Consider the following 18,922-nt stretch of genomic DNA (forward strand, 5'->3'; position numbering starts at 1 on the left):
AATGCGGTGCCATTTATTGAATCAGCTAGAGGCAAATAGACGCGAGGGCAATCGGCACCCAAATTGTGCTGTGAGTATCTCTTACAACTAACTAACGGTCATGTAAATGTATATATGTACATATATGTGTAGGCATGTGTGTATATGTGCTTGTGTATAGAAGGCAGCGCATGCCGTGAACTGTTGCGCGAAGCAAGCGCCGTTAATGAACTTAAGCTCAGTCGCGCACACATAGACTAGTTGACTAAACACACACACACACACGCATATTCACTCGCACGCATAGAGCGTAAAAGGAGTGCGACACACACACACGCACACCCACACTAATGCAGTGAGTCGAGGCAGTGACCTACCAACCTACTCAAGCAATTTCGCATGCTATGCACGAAAACTGAAACCAAGGCAAATAAACGCCGCGACGCTTCAAACCAAAACATGCACACAAACACAAACACACACGCACACACACTCGCGTTCATTTGCAAACACTCGAAAAACGGCAACAGTTTGCGCGAGCTTCCAACTAGAACATGCTGCGAGTCGCAACCGATTGGTTTGAGCGCAACTCAGATCGAACCGCAACATGTTCGCTGCTGCATGCCAAGAGCCGAACTATGACGTATGCACGAGAGCGCTCGTGGCTGCCTGCCAATGCCACCCACTCCAGCGCTCGCGCTCACTCAATGCGACTCACTCACACCCGATAACACACACGTTGAGTGCGACGCTGTTTGAGCGCAAACGTCAACGTACTTATATTGGCGGCATCTTTTGTAGCAAAAAATTTTTCGCACAAGTATCGCAGACGACGCTGTTCTGTTCACACGCCACGGCAAACGTTGCTGCTGCGCCGCTGCGTTCCGGGCTGTTACAGTTACAATACGTATCAAAGTATCGACGTCAAAGCGCGGCGTGTGCGTGTGATAATACAAATTGTATACATACATATATACACAGATATATTTTGTAAAAAAATATATAGAGAATATAAAAATTTCATATTTTGGCACGCGTGGCAATCGAATAATAAAACCAATAGCAACAAATTGGAGTTAAACAAATAAATAGGCACAAGTCCGCGCCGCGTCTTGCTGTCTATGCGTGCGTGCGTGTGTGTGTGTGTGTGTGGGAGCGTGCGTGCGTACGTCTGTGTGTGTGTGTATGTACGTGTACGTCGCGCCTTGTTTCTGTGTAGTAGTGCGAGCAAAAAGCGCTGATTAAAAGCTTAAATTGGCTTAAACAAAGCGTACAATCAACAAGAAATAAACAACAAGCTGAACCATCAACAAGCAACAACAACAACAACACCAAATAATAAATAAAAATATACAAAAAACAAAACCGGCGCAAAGACGCTTCAACAACCAAAAAACAACAGCAACTACAACAAATAATAAATAAAAATACAATTATTTTGCTGATATTGCAAGCAGCTCAGCAGAAAGGTGCGACAAAATTTATAATTGTTTCTTTTTTTTAATCATATTGTTTGACAATTGCTTCACATTTCTTAATTATTATATTTAATTAGCAAACACTGCACAAATATTTAATATAATTAATGCAAATACTTGGCGTGAAAAACAAGGGAAACAGAAAAAGAAAATAAGAATATGGAAAAAAAAAATAAATTCTCATTTACATTTTCTTTAAATGCTTCGCTCATTGGCGGCGGCGGAAATAATCGTCCGATATCTCTATATATTTACATATATACAAATGTTTAACGCCTAAGTCCAGACGTCTGCACACGATTTTTTAACACTAAACAACATGAATTAAATAAATATTTAGAGCAATTTATTTGAGACTTTTTACGGCAAATTTTAGAGCTTTGTAAATAGCATTTTACATGGAAATTTGTAGCGGATTTGGAAGGGATTTTAAATATACTATATATAAAATATTTCAATATACATCCGTAGTAAATTTAAAGTACAACTTTTAGTGCAAATTTATAGTTAAAGTGTTTTGATAAACTCAGGTCGTATACTTAATAAACTTCTCTTTGAATTATTCTTATTCTTTTGCTTTCAGAAAAAATGTATGATACATAAATATAGATTTAGTTCTACAATATTTTTCTTTTTAGATTTTTTCTGAATTAATAACTGAAATTCTCTTTAATGAAAAAGTGAATAAATACATTTAAAGTTATTTAAATTAAGTACTATATTGAAATTTTTTATCTTATTAGAAACATCTGCAGTATTTATATTTGAGAATATCTTTCTGAGCAATTAAATTAAATTCTGTTTATTGGATATGGTTTTTGCCAGAAATGTATTTGTATATACTAATTTAGTATATACAAACAACGTCTAAATTAGCCTCAAATTTGACTTGCTTATGCTGTAAAATTTTTTTTAAATATTAAAAACAAGTTCTATAAATTACTTTAAAAAGTTGTTAAATTTTTAAACATAATTAATTAGGTTAATTGTAAATGAATTTAATTTTGGAATAAATCACAAATAATAATAATAATAATAATAATAATAATAATACACAGAAACTTATTTACCATTTATTATTATAAGGTATTTTTCATTCTTAATGAGCTTAATGATTTAAAAAAAAAAAAATAAAATAAAAAATGTATAAATAAAAAAATAAAAAAATAATTTATCAAGTAATTTTAAAAAATATATAAAATCGAATAAACAATAAAAAAATTAAAGTGAATATTTAATAAATTTGAATAAAATTTAAAACTTAAATAAAATAAAAAATAAATAATGCCAATGTCAATAATATTCAACAATAATTTATGAAAATCAGCTTTCATATCAAGATATAGATAGATTTGTTGATACATATTTATCACCTATACCTTAATAGATATAAACATATTTATCTACTACTATACTACTTATCTACTACTACTATACTATATATTTATCTATATATTAACAGCAGTATCAATAAATTCTCCACAACATAACGAAATTTTATTGAGAAATATGAAAATCTATTCCAATCAATGCATAAATTCAATACAAATATTTGTTTTGTAGTGCCTGCCAAATACTTGGAGAGGAGCAAATCAAATCAAATATACCTAACAATGTGCTGTGTATAACAGCTGTATTTATATATATTTTATTTAAATCCATTCTCGCTTGCTAACTGCAGCCGATGAGAATGAAGAAGAAGCAGAAGAAGAAGACGCAGAAGAAACATGTGTTTAAGATATATCGACAAAAAGTCTTTTATAAATATATAAATATATGTATATGAATATATATATTTATATGTTTATATATATAGAAGAAATGAAATCATTAAAGATTCTTAAGAATTGGCATGTTGGTGCCAAAGCACACACACACACAGATACACCTATACATTGCTAAATAAATAGCTAAGGGAACCGTCAGCCAAAGAGACAAATCTTTTTTGTTAAGCATTATCACAGAATTGTTTAGCGCCAGCTGATTAAGTGTCAAAATGTGTGCAAAGTGTGCGAATAGAAAGAGATGGATAGCTAGCTATAGCTAGAGTGAAAAAGAGAGAGAGAGAGAGAGAGAGAGAGAGAAGTGATGTTGGCTGCTTGCAGCTTTTGCCAATTTCAACTTCATTTCCATCAGTGCTACGTGCCGGGATCTTAAACCGGAAATATGCTCCAAGCAGCCATCACACCGTCCCCCTCCCCTCTTGCACCCCTTTCAACCGCTATGCCACGGTGCTCCCCTTGCTGCATATCGCTCAGCGCGTTTTGGCTGCTGACAAACCAATTTACTGTGGACACTAAAAACTACGAGTGAAAATATTTGAGCGGAATGCGTTGGCGATTTGCTTAACAACAATTTCAAATTAGAAAAGCTAAAGGCCAGAAGCACAAATTCCCAGCGACAGCAACGTTAAAACGAAACAAAAAAACGTGTGTTTACAATTCTCAAACAGTTAAATGCAAACCAAAAAAAAAAAAAAAAAAAAAAAAAAAAAAGCCAGAAGAAAAACAGAAATAATAGCCGAGATTTTTAGCATAATTAGAATTTTGGCCGATAATTACATTGTTTTACAACCGAAATGACCTTGACCATGAATTTACTGTTGCCATAAACCTATTTACAGCAATTTGTTTAGGCTTTACAGCATTCCCAAAATTTACATTCTATTCATTAAATTGATTAAATGGCTTAACGTCATTTTAGTTTTAGTTGTGGGGAATTATAAAATATATATTTGTAATTAAAACGATGTTCGATGTCTATGTTAATTTACAGATTTTGACTATTTCAGAATTGATTGCTCTGCACAATATAGCTGTAGTTTGTTTTTAAAACTGAAACTTTGCTGTTGTTGAAATGTTAACAGCAGTAAAAGTTTGTTGGAAACAAAATTTGTGTTGATTCTTACATAATTATTACTGAAACAGATGATGCTGTAAGGCATAATTAATTGGAGCTTGAGGTCTTTGTGATTGACGGGAGTGGGAGGCTAAGAGACTCCGCAGGGATGTAACGATGATTTCGACTCGTAAAAGTTAATAAGATTGTAAAATATTTTAAAGATATATAAATAAAAATTTTAAAATTTGAATAGAAACATGAATAAAATTTTTCTATCTTATAATAAGTAATATATTTAATATATATAATATATAAAATATTTTAATACAAATAAATAAAAATAGGCATGGTCTTGAAATATATAAAGGAAAAAATGTGAAAGCTATAAATAATTGAATAAATAGCTTTAATAAAAATAAATATTATGCATTAATTTTATTTTTAAATTTTGAATAATTATAATAATGAATTTAATAATAAATTAAAAATAATAAATGCAAAATATTAATTTTTATTTTAAGATATTATATATATTTTATATTTTTATTAATTTTATTTATATATAAAAGTTTTTTTTTTTTCAATCGAAATAAACATTAAAGGCTTGAGTGGTACACAGACAGAACCTAATATTTTATTTTGACTTAAAAAAAAAATTTCTAGGCTTTTCTAGTTAGCTGTAGAAAATGTTCTACTTCATTTATTTCGGTTTTTATATATATATACTAGAAAACAAAAGTAATTTCCTTTTTGCAAAACAGAGCATAACTAAGTTAGAACTAATTGAAAATTTATACGCAACAATGCAGCTCGGATTCAATTAGTTTCCCAAACAGCTCCCATCAGGTTGAGTGAGTCTGTGTGTGTGTGTGTGTGTGTGTTCGTTTGCTAGTACTTAACTGCTTTAAAGAGCCGCAACAACAAAAGCAACAAACAAACAAACAAAAGGCATATTTAAAGCAGCCCCGGCCAGATAAAGAGGCCTGCACTAAAGATAAGCCAGAAATTTGGTACGTGCCTGAAATGCTATAGCCCCTATAAGAGAGACAGAGAGAGAGAGTATGAGGGTGGGCATTGTCAGGGGAAAACTAAAACAGTTTTTTGTAACTGTGACAGAGAAGAGGAGTGCTAGGGGTAGGGGGGCAAGTTCATTGGGCCCTGCCAGTTGTCGCCTTGAAGGACGTGTGCTAAACATTTGCATTTGTAAATCAATTACAACATTTACCAGAATAAAAGAGAAAACTTTTTCGCATTTCAAATTTTGGGGCAGACGAATTGCTGCACAGGGCTGCACAGGGCGCCAGCTGTGTGTTAATGGCCACTCTTGTATCGTATCGTATCGTATTGGATCGGAGTGGAAGTGAGCAAATAGTAGCTAATGCCACACACACACACACACAAATTTCAATTGATGTGCCCAAACATCTATTGCCATGCCCAAAAGCAAAATTGCTCACAGCAGTACGCCCCCCACCGCTCCGCCTGTCTGTTACAGTAATCTCTCTGCTTATTGTACACGCCCACCTCTCCCACCACCACCATTGCCCTCCGCTCGCGTTTTCGCAAATGACATTTGACATTACTAAATGAAATGCAATCAGAATTGTTTATGGGATTTGTTGGCCCTGGTAACGCGCAGCACACTCAGCTTCCAACATTTTCCTCTCCTTGTCTCTTTTTTGTTTTAATCAAGTCGTCGAAGCATTTTCATTTATCTTTCGAGGAGCCGGAGCTTGCCTTCAGTATAGGTAGTTAGGCCATATGTTGTCAAGTTGTTGACGCTTAAGTCTCAGCTAATCTTATCGAAAATCCTTTCGTTCCATAGCATTGGCTTTTTTCTGATTCTCTGCATCGCTCTTTGAATTCAATTTCGGCTGACAACCAAAAAAAAAAAAAAATATTTCTGTGTGTCTGGAAACCGATTACGAGCTTACCAGAGTCTTTGGTGAACGTTTTTTACAGCACTTTTTACAAATGGCTTTACAATTATTTTTTGAAGGGCATTTTCTTTGCAGTTGGCTTGGATATAAATTATTTAACATTTTGCAAATGGAGGCTGAAAATTGAAATGATTAAAATTGAACTCATTGAAAATTATAATACTCACGTTTGAATAAATAATAATATAAAAAAAATATATTTAAAGTAAATAAAAATACTAAAAAAAAAAAAAGAAATAAATAAATAAATAAAAATCAAATATATCAAAAACTATATGCATAAAAATAATATATAAAAAAAATTAAAAATTTATGATATATATTTTATTAATTTTACTTTATTCCTCTTATTTAATATTTTACATTATGATTCAGCGAAAATAAAAATAATAATTTTTTTCTAATTAAATCAACTTTTAAACAGCTCAAAGACTTCTCAAAAATATAGGCAAAACACTTCTTTTTTTTTCACTTTCACAAAACTCATTCCATTTCCCACTTTTTTTCAAAGCTTTCCCAGCTATAACTCCAATTTGCATGCTAATGAAGTAACTTTAAAATTATGAAATTATTATATAGATTAAATAAAAAGTAAATCAACATTCAGAACATATTCAAATTAATCTCAACTTCATATTCATTATAAATTCGCCTTTTAAAACTGCCAAAAACATAAAATTTGAAAATGTATAAAATTATAAATAGAAACGAAATAAATTATAAATTTTAGGCAGCATAAAGCCATCAAAGCTGACCAAAAATCACATTTTAAGCAGCAGCTTAAATGCGGAATATATTAATTTATAATTGACTTTTAACAATTTATCAAAGTTAATTAAAAAGTAAATTAAATACGACGAAATTCACTCAAAATTTGACATTTAAAGAGCGCCACAGTTGACTTGATGCCCGGGCAGCTTAAATTAAAACCGATTTATTTTAACAATTATAAATGTTGTTTAACAGAAAATTTGCTTGGCATAGAATTCCTGTTTGGGTAAATTGCGAAAAACTTGTCCTTGCACAGAACTGAATGCACAGAAAATGCTGCATTTTATTTATATTATTCCAAGAGATTTTCTCTTCTTTTTTTTTTTTGCTTGTTAGAAGCATTCATGAAAGTTAAAGGGGTATATTGGTTTTGAGCAGTGCTCGACTGTCCAAGCAATTTTAAGGTTAAGAAAGCTTAAGGTACTAGAATTTGGAACAAGATTTTGCCCCTAGGGGCGTGGCAAATATTATTCGGTATCTCTGAAACTTTGGTAGTTGAAGTATAAGAGAGTTCATATTTTGAATGTCTACTCGGATTGACAAGATGAGTTAAAAAAGATATTGTGGCTATATCTACGCCCATGTGGGCGTGGCAAATCAGATACAAATGTTTCCTCTACAGTTTAGCAGCTACTAAATTTAAAAATTACGAATGAGTATTCTGCAGTCGGTAACGCCCCAAAGTGCAACGTTCTTACTTGTTTTATTTTTTTTGTTTTGTGGTCCAAAGAATAATTTAAGCTTTGCACAGCTGAACAAAAGGTGGGCGTAAATGCTCTTCTGTTTTTACCTTGAATGTAAAATCTGATTTTATATAAAATCAAGCTGGTTTCTCTCTCTCTCTCTCTCTCTTCCGCTTGATGTTAGCATATTAATTTTAAATAGTTTTGATGTTAACAGCAAAATGATTCTGATTGCATATTTAAATATTTATAACAATGTGGAAGAGCTGGCAAATCAAATCGAGCGTGCCATATGTTAAAATACTGTAAAAAAATGAACAAAATATTAAGCATATTAAAGGCAAAAAAAAGAGAGAGAGAGGAAATATAAAATAATATGCGCATAAATTTCATATTATTAAGCCACACGAATATTAAACAGCAAAAAATACCAAAAATCAAATGCAGACCCTTTAAAACACACACGCACACACACTTACACACTCTCCTACACAATCACACACACTCGCACACACAAATTGAGTGTGAAATTTTACGCGCCATTTAACAGAAGGCGGCCTCAAGTTAAATGTTTTTCTTCGTTATTTTTTTGCCTTTTGTTTGATGCCGTTTTTTAAGTGAAATATGCCCTTAAGCTAAGGAGAATAGGCAAAATTGGTCTAGCCATGGGAGTGCGTGACCAAAAGATGCTCATTAAAATGATGTTATATAAAGCTAAATGATGAGACTGTTCTACAGATGTTAATAGGTTTGATGGAAGTCTCCTGGGGTTTTTTTAATAATTCGAAAAATATATTGGCATATTATAGAAATTTCAAATATACATATTTGTGGAGTTGTTCACAGAAACATTTTAGATATATAGAATAATTAAAAAGTATAAATATTATGTAGAAATTAAATATAATTTAAACTATAATTTCTAATCAATTTTAACTTCCAAAAATAAATTAAATTTTTATTAATAAAAAAAAAAAGTTAATAGTGAAGAAAAGGTACAAGTGAAGTGGCAAGAGAACCAGTAGGAGAAATGGCCTGAAAGTTATGCTATTAACAGAGCATAATGCTGTTAATAGCATAGCATCGCTATGTAAAGAAGGAGCAATATCTGTTGATGGAATCCAACATTAACAGCATTCAAATTCAAATATGCAAATAAATACAGCTCAGATAATAATAATAGTATAATATACATATATAATACATACACTTTGTATAGTATATATGTAATATATCATATAGTATAATAGGACGACTAGAGCCATATCGACCTCTGCTCGCAGTCTACATATTACGAAAACACACACACACGCATATTGAAAGACTTCTTAGAAATAGGCATATTAAAAGAGGCTTTAGAATATTTCTTTTCATATTTAAGAACACTTTCAATTTCGTATTTTATTCAGTATACAAAGGGCTTTTTCAATATGAATATCGATTCATAAATATCCCCTTCAGATTGCAATATTTCGAAATTTGAAAGGAATAATTTATGCAACAAATATTGCGTGCAAGAAAAGATTAGCATAATGAGCAGCTACCTTCAGCCCAAGTTGCATACGAAATTAGAGGGTATCAAGAGCATCAGAGTTACGGCACAAAGCATTTAGCAGCACTGTCAATTATACCAAAAATATACTTATAAGTAAGGACTCTATAACTAAGCAGGAAGAGGATGGAAAATAAACTGGCACAGGAGTGAAATAGACTTGTCGCCTTTTGAGAGTGACGAGGAGCGAGAGAGAGGGAGGTGGGGAGGTGTGGAGGTAGTCACTGAGATAGAGAGCGTATGTGATGGCATTATAATGATGATTCCTTTCCACTCCTCTTATGCCTTCCCAGTCGAATGTGTCTGTGTGTAAGGCGCTTAAGCAACTGGCGACTCGGAACGGTGCTAAGCCGCTGGCGCTCATTGTGGTTAAGTGGGCGTGGGGCGGGACGGTTGCTTCGTCCTTTATTTTCTTCTGGCTTGTTTTTTTTTTTTTTAATTGTTGTTGCTGGCAACCGGATGTGTGCACCATGCAGCCAAGTGTACAAAATGGCGTCAGAGCAAAAGTATTAAACGTAGCAACTTGAATTTTCACAAAATTGTAAAGCAGTGACACAATAACACACACACACACACACACACTGAAACACATATACTCCCTCTCTCGTTCCCTCCCCCTCTCTGGCATATGTAAATTGTTCAGTGCCACATGTGGCACAATGTGTAAATAAGCGCGTTAGACTTTAAAAATCGTTGCCTACGCTGTTGGCTCTTGGCTCTTGGCTCTGGCTTTGGCAGCTGCCCCAGCAGCGCCTGTCACTAGCTCTTGCCACTTCTGCTCAGCTCCTGCTAGCAGCTTCTCTTCGTCTTCTTCTTGCTCTTCGGTTTCTTCATCCTTTGTAGCTCCTGCTGCTGCTGCTTTACTTAGCCCTCGCCCACACAGCCTCTGTTGTGGCTGTTGCGTCGTCTGTTGCTTGAGCTTATTGCCAGCAACTTTTTGCCAGCTTTTCGAAAATGAATAGCACTGCACACATACACACACACACACACACATACAGGCATATATAAAATATATTCACACACATAGGCACACTCACACATACAGCGAAACCCCAACAGTACACCTCATATTTGTTTACTTTTTTATGCCTTCGCTTAAGGTATTCTTATTTTCTCAGGCATTTCGTTGCCGAATTTTTATGAGGTATATATATACATATATATTTCAGATTTGCACTGATTTAGCAAAAACGATTCGAAATTTGTTTTTATTTTTATTTTTAGTTTTATCGAGCTGATAAGCAAATGCAGCATCTGCTTGGCTTGCTTAGCCATTAAGGTAAATGTTTCTAGTGCGAGGATTGATATATTATAATAATAAATTGAGCATCATAATATAGTCTTCCTTCAGTTTGAAACTGTTTCGCTCTTGCCATAACTCTTTGTAGCAAAATAAACTCTGTTGATTTATTAACAGCTGAGTTCACTTGAAATTTTTGTTGTGTTTCTAAAAGAACTAGACTATTGACTCAGCGGTATTTTCAGTCACTTATAACAGAGGTATATAAGCTTATAAAAAGCGGGCAAGACTCGCTAGATTGAGGACAAAAATAATGCAGACTTTTCAGTCACACGAAGGACATTCATAAAAAAGTTTTACTATCAAGAACCTCTCTATATATTTATATATATATTTTAAAAAAATATTATGTATATAGTAATAATATATATAATAAATATTGATACATGCATACATTTAATTTTTTTTTATAACAAGACATATTTAATATACATATATTTATATAAATATATATTATTATTTGTGGAATTAGCTACATTGGGGCGAGACCCTCTTTAACTTGACTTAACTTTATCTAATCAAGCTTAAATTTTACTCACTTTATAGCTCATATATCAACTTGTTAACAATGAACATGTCTTATAAAAACTTTGATAAAGTTCCAAAAATAAAAGCCTAACGTATGCCATATATATATAAATAGCTCTCAGTATCATTTTCTCCATCAAAACAGCATTAAACCAACCACTCAGCTATCATCAGACAAATTGTAAAAAATATATATGTCAAATTCTTATACACATATCAGATATCAACTTGAGCTATGTGGAGAGTATTTGCTGTTCACTGCGGCTCCACATGGCTCAACCCTCTCAGCTTGTTGCTACACGGCATTATGAACGTTTGCTTAAGTGCCAAAAGGGTTGTCAACTGTTTAAACTGGGGAAGGCAGGGAAAGGTAAGGCAAGGCAAGGCAAGGCAAGGCAAGCCAAGGCAATGTTTCGCTTGAAAAAACATCTCAATTTCATTTTATATCTTTAATAAAGTAATTGCGCTGAATGAATAAATTAGCAGTTGGTGTAATATGCTAATTGCCGCAGGAAGTCAAAGAAATTTCAAGTATTTTTGCTCTGACTTTGAAAAGTGTTTTTGGACTATTTCTATATGGGGCCAAAAAAAAAAAAAAAAAAAAACAAAAATAAAAGAAGAAAATCATTTTCTTTTTTCAATATTTCATATATGAAAGCATTTCATTTTCATATTCTTTGAACTTCAATAAAAAAAAAAAATACTCCTTACACATTTAAATGTAAATGTGTTGAGCGGCAGCTGTGAACCAGGCCAGGGTTGCCAGGCTGCGCAGCAATAATACAGAAATGAAACAATTTCAGCATATAAAATCAAATGTGTAGCAAGTGCTGGTATCGCATAGTTGGTTTTGTCTAGCATTTATTTAGCTGCCTTGCCATTTGCATGTGTGAATAAACCCATACACACACACGCACACGCACACATTTACAAAGATATGCTAGTGGGCGGTAGAGGTAGGCGGAGCATTTGTGTGTTTATTTGTTATTGTTAGCTTACCTCAAACACATTTTTATGACATTCAATGGCAGCAGCAACACAGCTGAACGTCAAATTGAACGCCAGACGGTGTAAACTTTTTTGTTGACAGCAACAACAACAACAACAACAATAACAACACCAACAAAAAGGAACAAAGTAATATATACATATGTGCGTGTGTGTGCGTGTGCGTGTGTAGGGAGAAGAAGAAGAAGTAGTAGAAAAAACACGTTCTGCAAATGGGGCCAACTAAATTGTTGCTGCACATGCGGCGTATGCGTAATAAATCCATTGACAATGACGTCACAGCGACCACGCCACGCCACTCAAGCAAATAACACTTTGGTATTTAAGCAATTTGCATGCCAGTCTCAACCCCCAGCTCCCTCCTCCCTAAGCTCCCTCATCTGTGTGCTGTCTAAGTTAATTTGTCGCGAGTTATTAAATTTTGTGCCAAGTTCCTTGGGTTAACTTCAAAGCTAGTTTCGGGCACAACAACAACTCAAGACGCTTCCCAGTGCAAGTTTCTGTGTGTCCTGCGGCTTTTGCGGCCAAACCCCATTTTAGCTATGAGGGAATTGCCAGCAACTTGACTGCGGGCAACTCACTCTCTCTCTCTATTTCTCTCTCTCTCTCTCTCTCTCTCTCTCTCTCTCTCTCTTTACATACATATATACACTATATTATATAGCTATATACACACACTTAAAAATTCATTTATATACACTGACCGAAAAATAATTAAAGTTCTTGAGAGTTCATAATTGATTTAATTTGCCTGGTGGAGAATTTCTATTGACAGTTAACTTACAAGAGGTGTTTGTGGCACGCACAGGTGAAATTGCCACAATTTTGAGTAGAGCATATTTATAATTTTCTTATTAAAAATAAACTTCTGCAATTTATATTTTAGCAACTTTTTTAATAAACGAAAACTTGGAACACAATATTGAAATTTCAGGAAAATTTCCATTCTATCTCTTTATAATATTATATTTAATATTCTAATATTAATTTAATATTATATGTAATATTCATAAATTTTTACAGATTTATTAAATTGATTTACAATTTGAGTAAGAAACAATTTTATTTTTACTTTATTTGTATATATTTTATAGACAAAAAGACTTTTCTTTGAACAATTTCTGATATATTTTATATTTTTGTATTCTATTATATTTTATTTTATTTTCTGTCTCGTTTTCTTCTTATGATTATTTCATTATTAATTTTAGTACATATATTATTCCATTTATATTTTATTTTCTATAATTTATTTCTCCTGGAGATTATTTCATTATTAATTTTAGTCTATAGTTTTCTTTTGTATATTTTTACTATTTAGCTGCTATAATTTTTTCCCCCTTTGAACAGAGTCTATTCTAGCTTTCATATATAAGCAAAAGTATTTCTTACATTTTATGAGCAGCTCGTAAATTTGTTTACCAAAACTTTTTGCTAAGTGTAACTACCAAACTTTTAACTTCTAATAATGCGCCGTCTCCCACCTACCAGCTCCTACCTACAAGCAATCTCTCTCTTTTTCTCTCTCTCTCTTTCTCTTTCTCACTCGGTGTCTCCCTTCCTTTCACTCTGCTCAACTGCTGTTTCTGACGCTTTGGGCCCATCGTTAAGTTTCGTTTTTCAATATCATTTTTCAGCGCTTTTAACGTTGCATGAAAATTGAAAATTATGCGCGCCTGCCTTTTATTTTTAATTTACGTGCAAAATGTTGAATGCCATTAAGGTGAATGTGTATATGTATGTGCGTATATATATGTATGTGTGTGCTTTTGGCATGTTTTGTAAAAATTGGCGCACATTTGTGATACGCCTCGGTTGATAAGCGCCGACTCGCGCACACAACAATTTATGTTGTATTTAATCAGATTGAAGTCGGCTTTTCAATGCGCGCCCACCTGCTCTAGGCGACTCGCACCTGAGCGATAAAAATCTACAAATTTCTGTGAACTGCAATTTACATGCTGGCAATTTGTATAATTGATTAAATATGCGTGCCGCTGGCGTTTGTCACGAAAATCGCGTACAACATTTGCCAACTAAACCAGAGGGAAAAACCAACTAACCAAACTTTTATATATATACATCAATATATATTGATGTATGTATATGCATATGTGTGTGTGTGTGTGTGTCTAATTAATATGCCAACCCAGACCTAAATGCGGCTATTTATCCAAAATATACGAATATTTTCTTGACTAGGCAATATTATTATTAAATTAGTGCGCTTAATTATGATGTTCTTGGCACACACACACACACACACACGCACACACAGCTGCTGAGGTATTCCGAGAGCTACTATAGACCTCTATCTGCGATAAGGCACGTCTGGAATTGGGTCGCCGCAAAGTTAAGCCCGGCCACGCCCCCCCAGCGCCAGCCGACGACAGCTCAGCAGCTTGGCCATTTTATTGGCCTGTGGCATGAAATGGCGCTGACTGCTCCACTTTTTGTTACTTTTATTTTGTTGTAGTTTTTGTTGTTGTTGTTGTTGTTGACTTTACGGGCCCAAGCAAAAATATGAAGTGCACGACAAATTATTTGCCGCTGCTGTAGGTCGCGAATGGGAGAGAGTAAGGAGTGCGAAAGACAGTGAGAGAGAGAGCTGAAGAGCGAGGACGCAGCAGGTTAAGTTATAGCTAAAGTTGACATGTACATCGGAGGCAAACACTCAATAGCCGTTGACACATGGCATTTGATTGCGTTTCTCCATTAGGGCGCCGAAACCCCTTTGGGTCACACACAGAAATATACGTATATATGTATGTATGCATGTGTATGTATATAGAATATACTTAACCATTATACACACGGATATATTGTCGGCCATAAAAATGACTCGTACTCGCTGCAAATGGCACAAGGTCAGCCCAACTTCCCAGGACAATCAGATTATGTGCTTTGCTTTCTGCGTGAGTTCGCACGAATCCTGTGATTCGATTTGAGTACTTCAATAGAATCGCGTCTCTTTTTCGGTTTGCTTCGGGTAGACATTTATATAAACATTAATTTGTAACAATTATTCTGTAGGTATATAATATACAGTCGCGGACAGAAAAATATTACGACCGAGTAATTGATTAATTTATTTATCATTAAAAAAATCTAATAATTAGGTAGAGATTGTTCACTCTAAAGGGAAGGAAAGTACATAAGAAAAAATCAGATTTTAAATCAAATTAAAATAAGTTTAAATAAAATTATTTAATGCATATGCGGGTTTGTGGCTTGATTGTTAATTAATTTTTTGTTGAGGCAAAACTGGAAAATGTAAAAAAAAAATTCCATTCATTATTATGAAAAATAACTAGGAATTTAAGAGAAAATATTTATTTTCTGATGGGCTGAAGCGCAAATAATTATGATAATAATATAATATATAAAAAAAAAAAAAATTATCCTACATTTTTTCTTCTTTTTTTTTTTTTTCTCAAAATTCAAAGGCTTTAATGATGATATTCATATCGAATAAAAATTTAATTAACCTAAATTTTTATATTTACTTGTTAGTTTAACTCTTTTAAATATTACAATTTATTATAACTAGCAATAATATATTTATATATTTAACTAAATTTACAGCAAACTAAATTACTCACAAAAATTCAGAGCTTCAGCTCGGAGATATTGGTTAACCTTGAGCATTTCTACAGTTTCGTGCTTAAAGTCATTTTCCAAAAGCTTTATGAGAATTTTAGGCTAAACCCTAGACGTTTTATAGCCCTTAGAACTAAATAGCTAATTTGTGCACTCATAGCATATATATTATATGCAAAGTATACAAAAAATGTGCCTGACAAATATGTAAAATATTATTCATGGCATTATTTATCAAGAAAATAAATCAAAGCACACTTAAATGGAATTTCCCATGAGAATTGCATCAAATTATGACAAATAATTTTGGCAGATTGTAAGCAAGGTCAGTTAGAGGTATAACTAGATTAAAAGCAAAGAATTTTTTTTATTTTAAATGTGTTTAGAAAGAATGGCAAAGAGAGCAAAGTTCAACTTATATGTAATGCTCAATAGTTCTTAAATATTTAAATAGTTTTAGCAACTCTAGCAGAAAGCTGCAATTATTGTAAAAACACTTGAATTAATAATTAATGTTATTTCTACTTAGTTTTTGTTTTAAGCAAACTGCACAATGTTTACACAGAATTAGAGCTTACATGGGCAAAGTTAGTGTGGAAAGGATGCAGCTGCTTTCCATTTTCATGATGAAATTGAAAAAGTTGCTGACATGTGTGTGTAGGTATGTCTGTGTGTGTGCAACACTTTTGGCAATTACATTTTTAGCTGCAGCCATAATTGAAACTGAAACTGAAACCGAAATCTGAAACTGAAAACGAAACTGAAAACATAATAAAAATATTTCCTTTATCATAACACACTCATAACATGCTCAGGCGTGAATAAAAAAATATACTGAATGCCAATAGTATACGCTCGCATGCCTTTTGTTAGTGTCTACTGTGGGCGGGGTGTGCCTGACTGGGGAATACCAAAAAAAAAAAAAAAAAAAAGAAAAAAAATGCGAAATTGCTGAAAAATCGACTTGGCTTGATTGAGTCAACTTGTCGCCATGATTAAAAAATATATATATTACAACTGACTTTATCATGAATGTATATAATATATATATAGCCTAAATGCCACGCCTTCCTCTACTTACATTTGTATCTCTGCTGACGAGCCCTTTACACCCGCTTTTCCCCATTTTCAATGAAGAGCAGAACACAAAATATTCCAAAAAATAACTTTTGGCTGCCTTCTGTGAATATTAAGGGATTGATTGAGGGGCGCTGGCATAGTCAGAGTCAGCCCCACAGGTGTTGTAGCTGCTGTAGCCGGTTGCTGTTGCTTTGATTCGCTTTAATAAAAGTTTCGCTACAAATTGCAGTCGACGCCTTGTGCGCCAATATATCACAACGTGGCTGAAGTTGACCTCGCTGCCTGGCAGGTGGTATGTGGCATGTGGCATGCAGCATGCAGCTTGGACACATCAATACCAATCCCCAGCGCTGCCCCGGTCCGAGCGGCGACCTGGCACATATTTTAGCATAAAACATTTACATAAAACTTTCACGGCTTATGGCGCACGAATGCAATGCAAAAGTTTCATTGTGCACATTGGCCGTTCATCTACTGCGGGCACTCACTGTGACACGCCCCCACAGATGGAGCGAGCGAGCGACCCATCGACCGACCGCTGAGTTACTTTCAATTTTTACTTTTTGTGTGTGTGTTTTTTTTTTTTTTCAAATTTAATCCGTTGCAAGCGACAGCAACAAGCTAAGGGATAAACTAGCTAGGAGTAGGGCGTGAGCGACTGCGCGTTGAGTTAGTTTATATAGTATTTTTTTAGAATATATATGAGACAGACAATCCGATATGCAATTGTTAGCACAATTAAGCAATTAATGAGATTTGCATATCTAATTATAATTGATTTGCGCCTCTAATTAGATTTTTGTCTCTTGTCAGCCTTGTCAGATCAAAGCAGAGTCTAATCAAAATTTACTCTCTGATTGAACACGCCTCTCTAATTTGAGGAATTTTTTTTTAATAATATACTATACTATATACTATATTTATATAAAAAATAAATAATATAATATATAAATAATATTAATTTTTATAAATACTATACTATATTTATATAAAAAAATAAATAATATAATATATAAATAATATATGAAAAATATTTATACAAAATAATGGACAACTTTTAAAACTATTATATGGAAAATAAAAAACTGATTCAAATATACTTCATTTCAACAATTTACTATATAATTATAAATTATAAAAATATATAATTAATATATAACATGTATCCAAAATATATATTATACATCATATATATATAGTAAATATCATATAGTAATTATTTGAAATACAACTATATACAATCACATATACAATTGAATTTTTCAGATTTTATTTAGTGTATATATCGAAACGTTAATTGCTATTGATCGGACGTAAAACCACAAAAGCTCCAATGTAAGACACATTTATTTAGTAAAAAGAATAAATATATTTAGAAATTGTTTACAGTTGCATGACTTTATCGATTCTATATGCTTGTAGAAATGAAACTGCAACTATCGCTGAATTTTCTCTACTTTTCTCTATTCTCTCGATCTTTTCACTCGCATGTTTCTAAGAGTAGAGGTTTAATACATTATAGTATGATTTTTTTTTTACAATTTATAGAATTTATTAATAAAAAAAAAATGTTTTCATATATACTTTACTTGAAAAATTTAAAACTAAAATTTTCTCAAATTTTTTAAAAGTTCGTATACCAAAAGCTGAATTTGGAAATGTGGAAAACCCGGTGTGAGGGGATAGGTCTTATGGCAAATACCAATTTGTAAAGTCAATATACCCGCTTTACTAAGTAGCATAGGGTATATAAACTACCATTCGTCTAACAACTTCGCTAGCTCCCTGGAGTAGACTTTGCAATTTGCTGGCACAAACACACACAGACACTCACACACACACACACACACACTCACACACACACACGCAAAATAAAGCCAGCCCTAAGTAGGACTTGACTGCTCTCACCTGCGCTTCACGTTTTTTTTTTCACATTCTTTCTGTAAATTTTTTGCCGCTACCTTTTCTTGCGCGTACTCAAAGTATTCCCTAGTATTTTTTCACTCTCTGCCTCAACTTCTTGTTGCTTTTGTCAGGTTGGGCTGGACTTGGTTTCGCTTGCAACATTTCGTTAGCTTCAAACGAGCATTTTGGCCCGCCAGCAAAAAGCTGTTCATAAATTGCATGTTGGCTTTACTGCGGGTGTGCGTGTGTATGTACGT

General features: G+C 33.3%; 1 protein-coding gene across 2 annotated transcripts in view; it reads left to right on the forward strand.

Moving 5' to 3' along the window:
* The first annotated feature begins 798 nt into the window (after positions 1–798).
* LOC6579069 (potassium voltage-gated channel subfamily KQT member 1) overlaps positions 799–18,922 on the forward strand; it is a 63,249-nt gene continuing 45,125 nt past the window's right edge. The window contains exons 1-2 of one of the 2 annotated variants that reach the window (XM_044010810.1): positions 799–1,448; positions 18,027–18,095. In XM_044010810.1, coding sequence (XP_043866745.1) covers positions 18,094–18,095 — 2 coding nt within the window. In that variant the 5' untranslated portion in view covers positions 799–1,448; positions 18,027–18,093. The remainder of the gene's footprint in view (positions 1,449–18,026; positions 18,096–18,922) is intronic. The other variant, XM_044010813.1, reaches the window with a different exon arrangement.

Source organism: Drosophila mojavensis, unplaced genomic scaffold (assembly GCF_018153725.1).
Source record: "Drosophila mojavensis isolate 15081-1352.22 unplaced genomic scaffold, ASM1815372v1 contig_80, whole genome shotgun sequence".
Lineage (NCBI taxonomy): Eukaryota > Metazoa > Arthropoda > Insecta > Diptera > Drosophilidae > Drosophila > Drosophila mojavensis.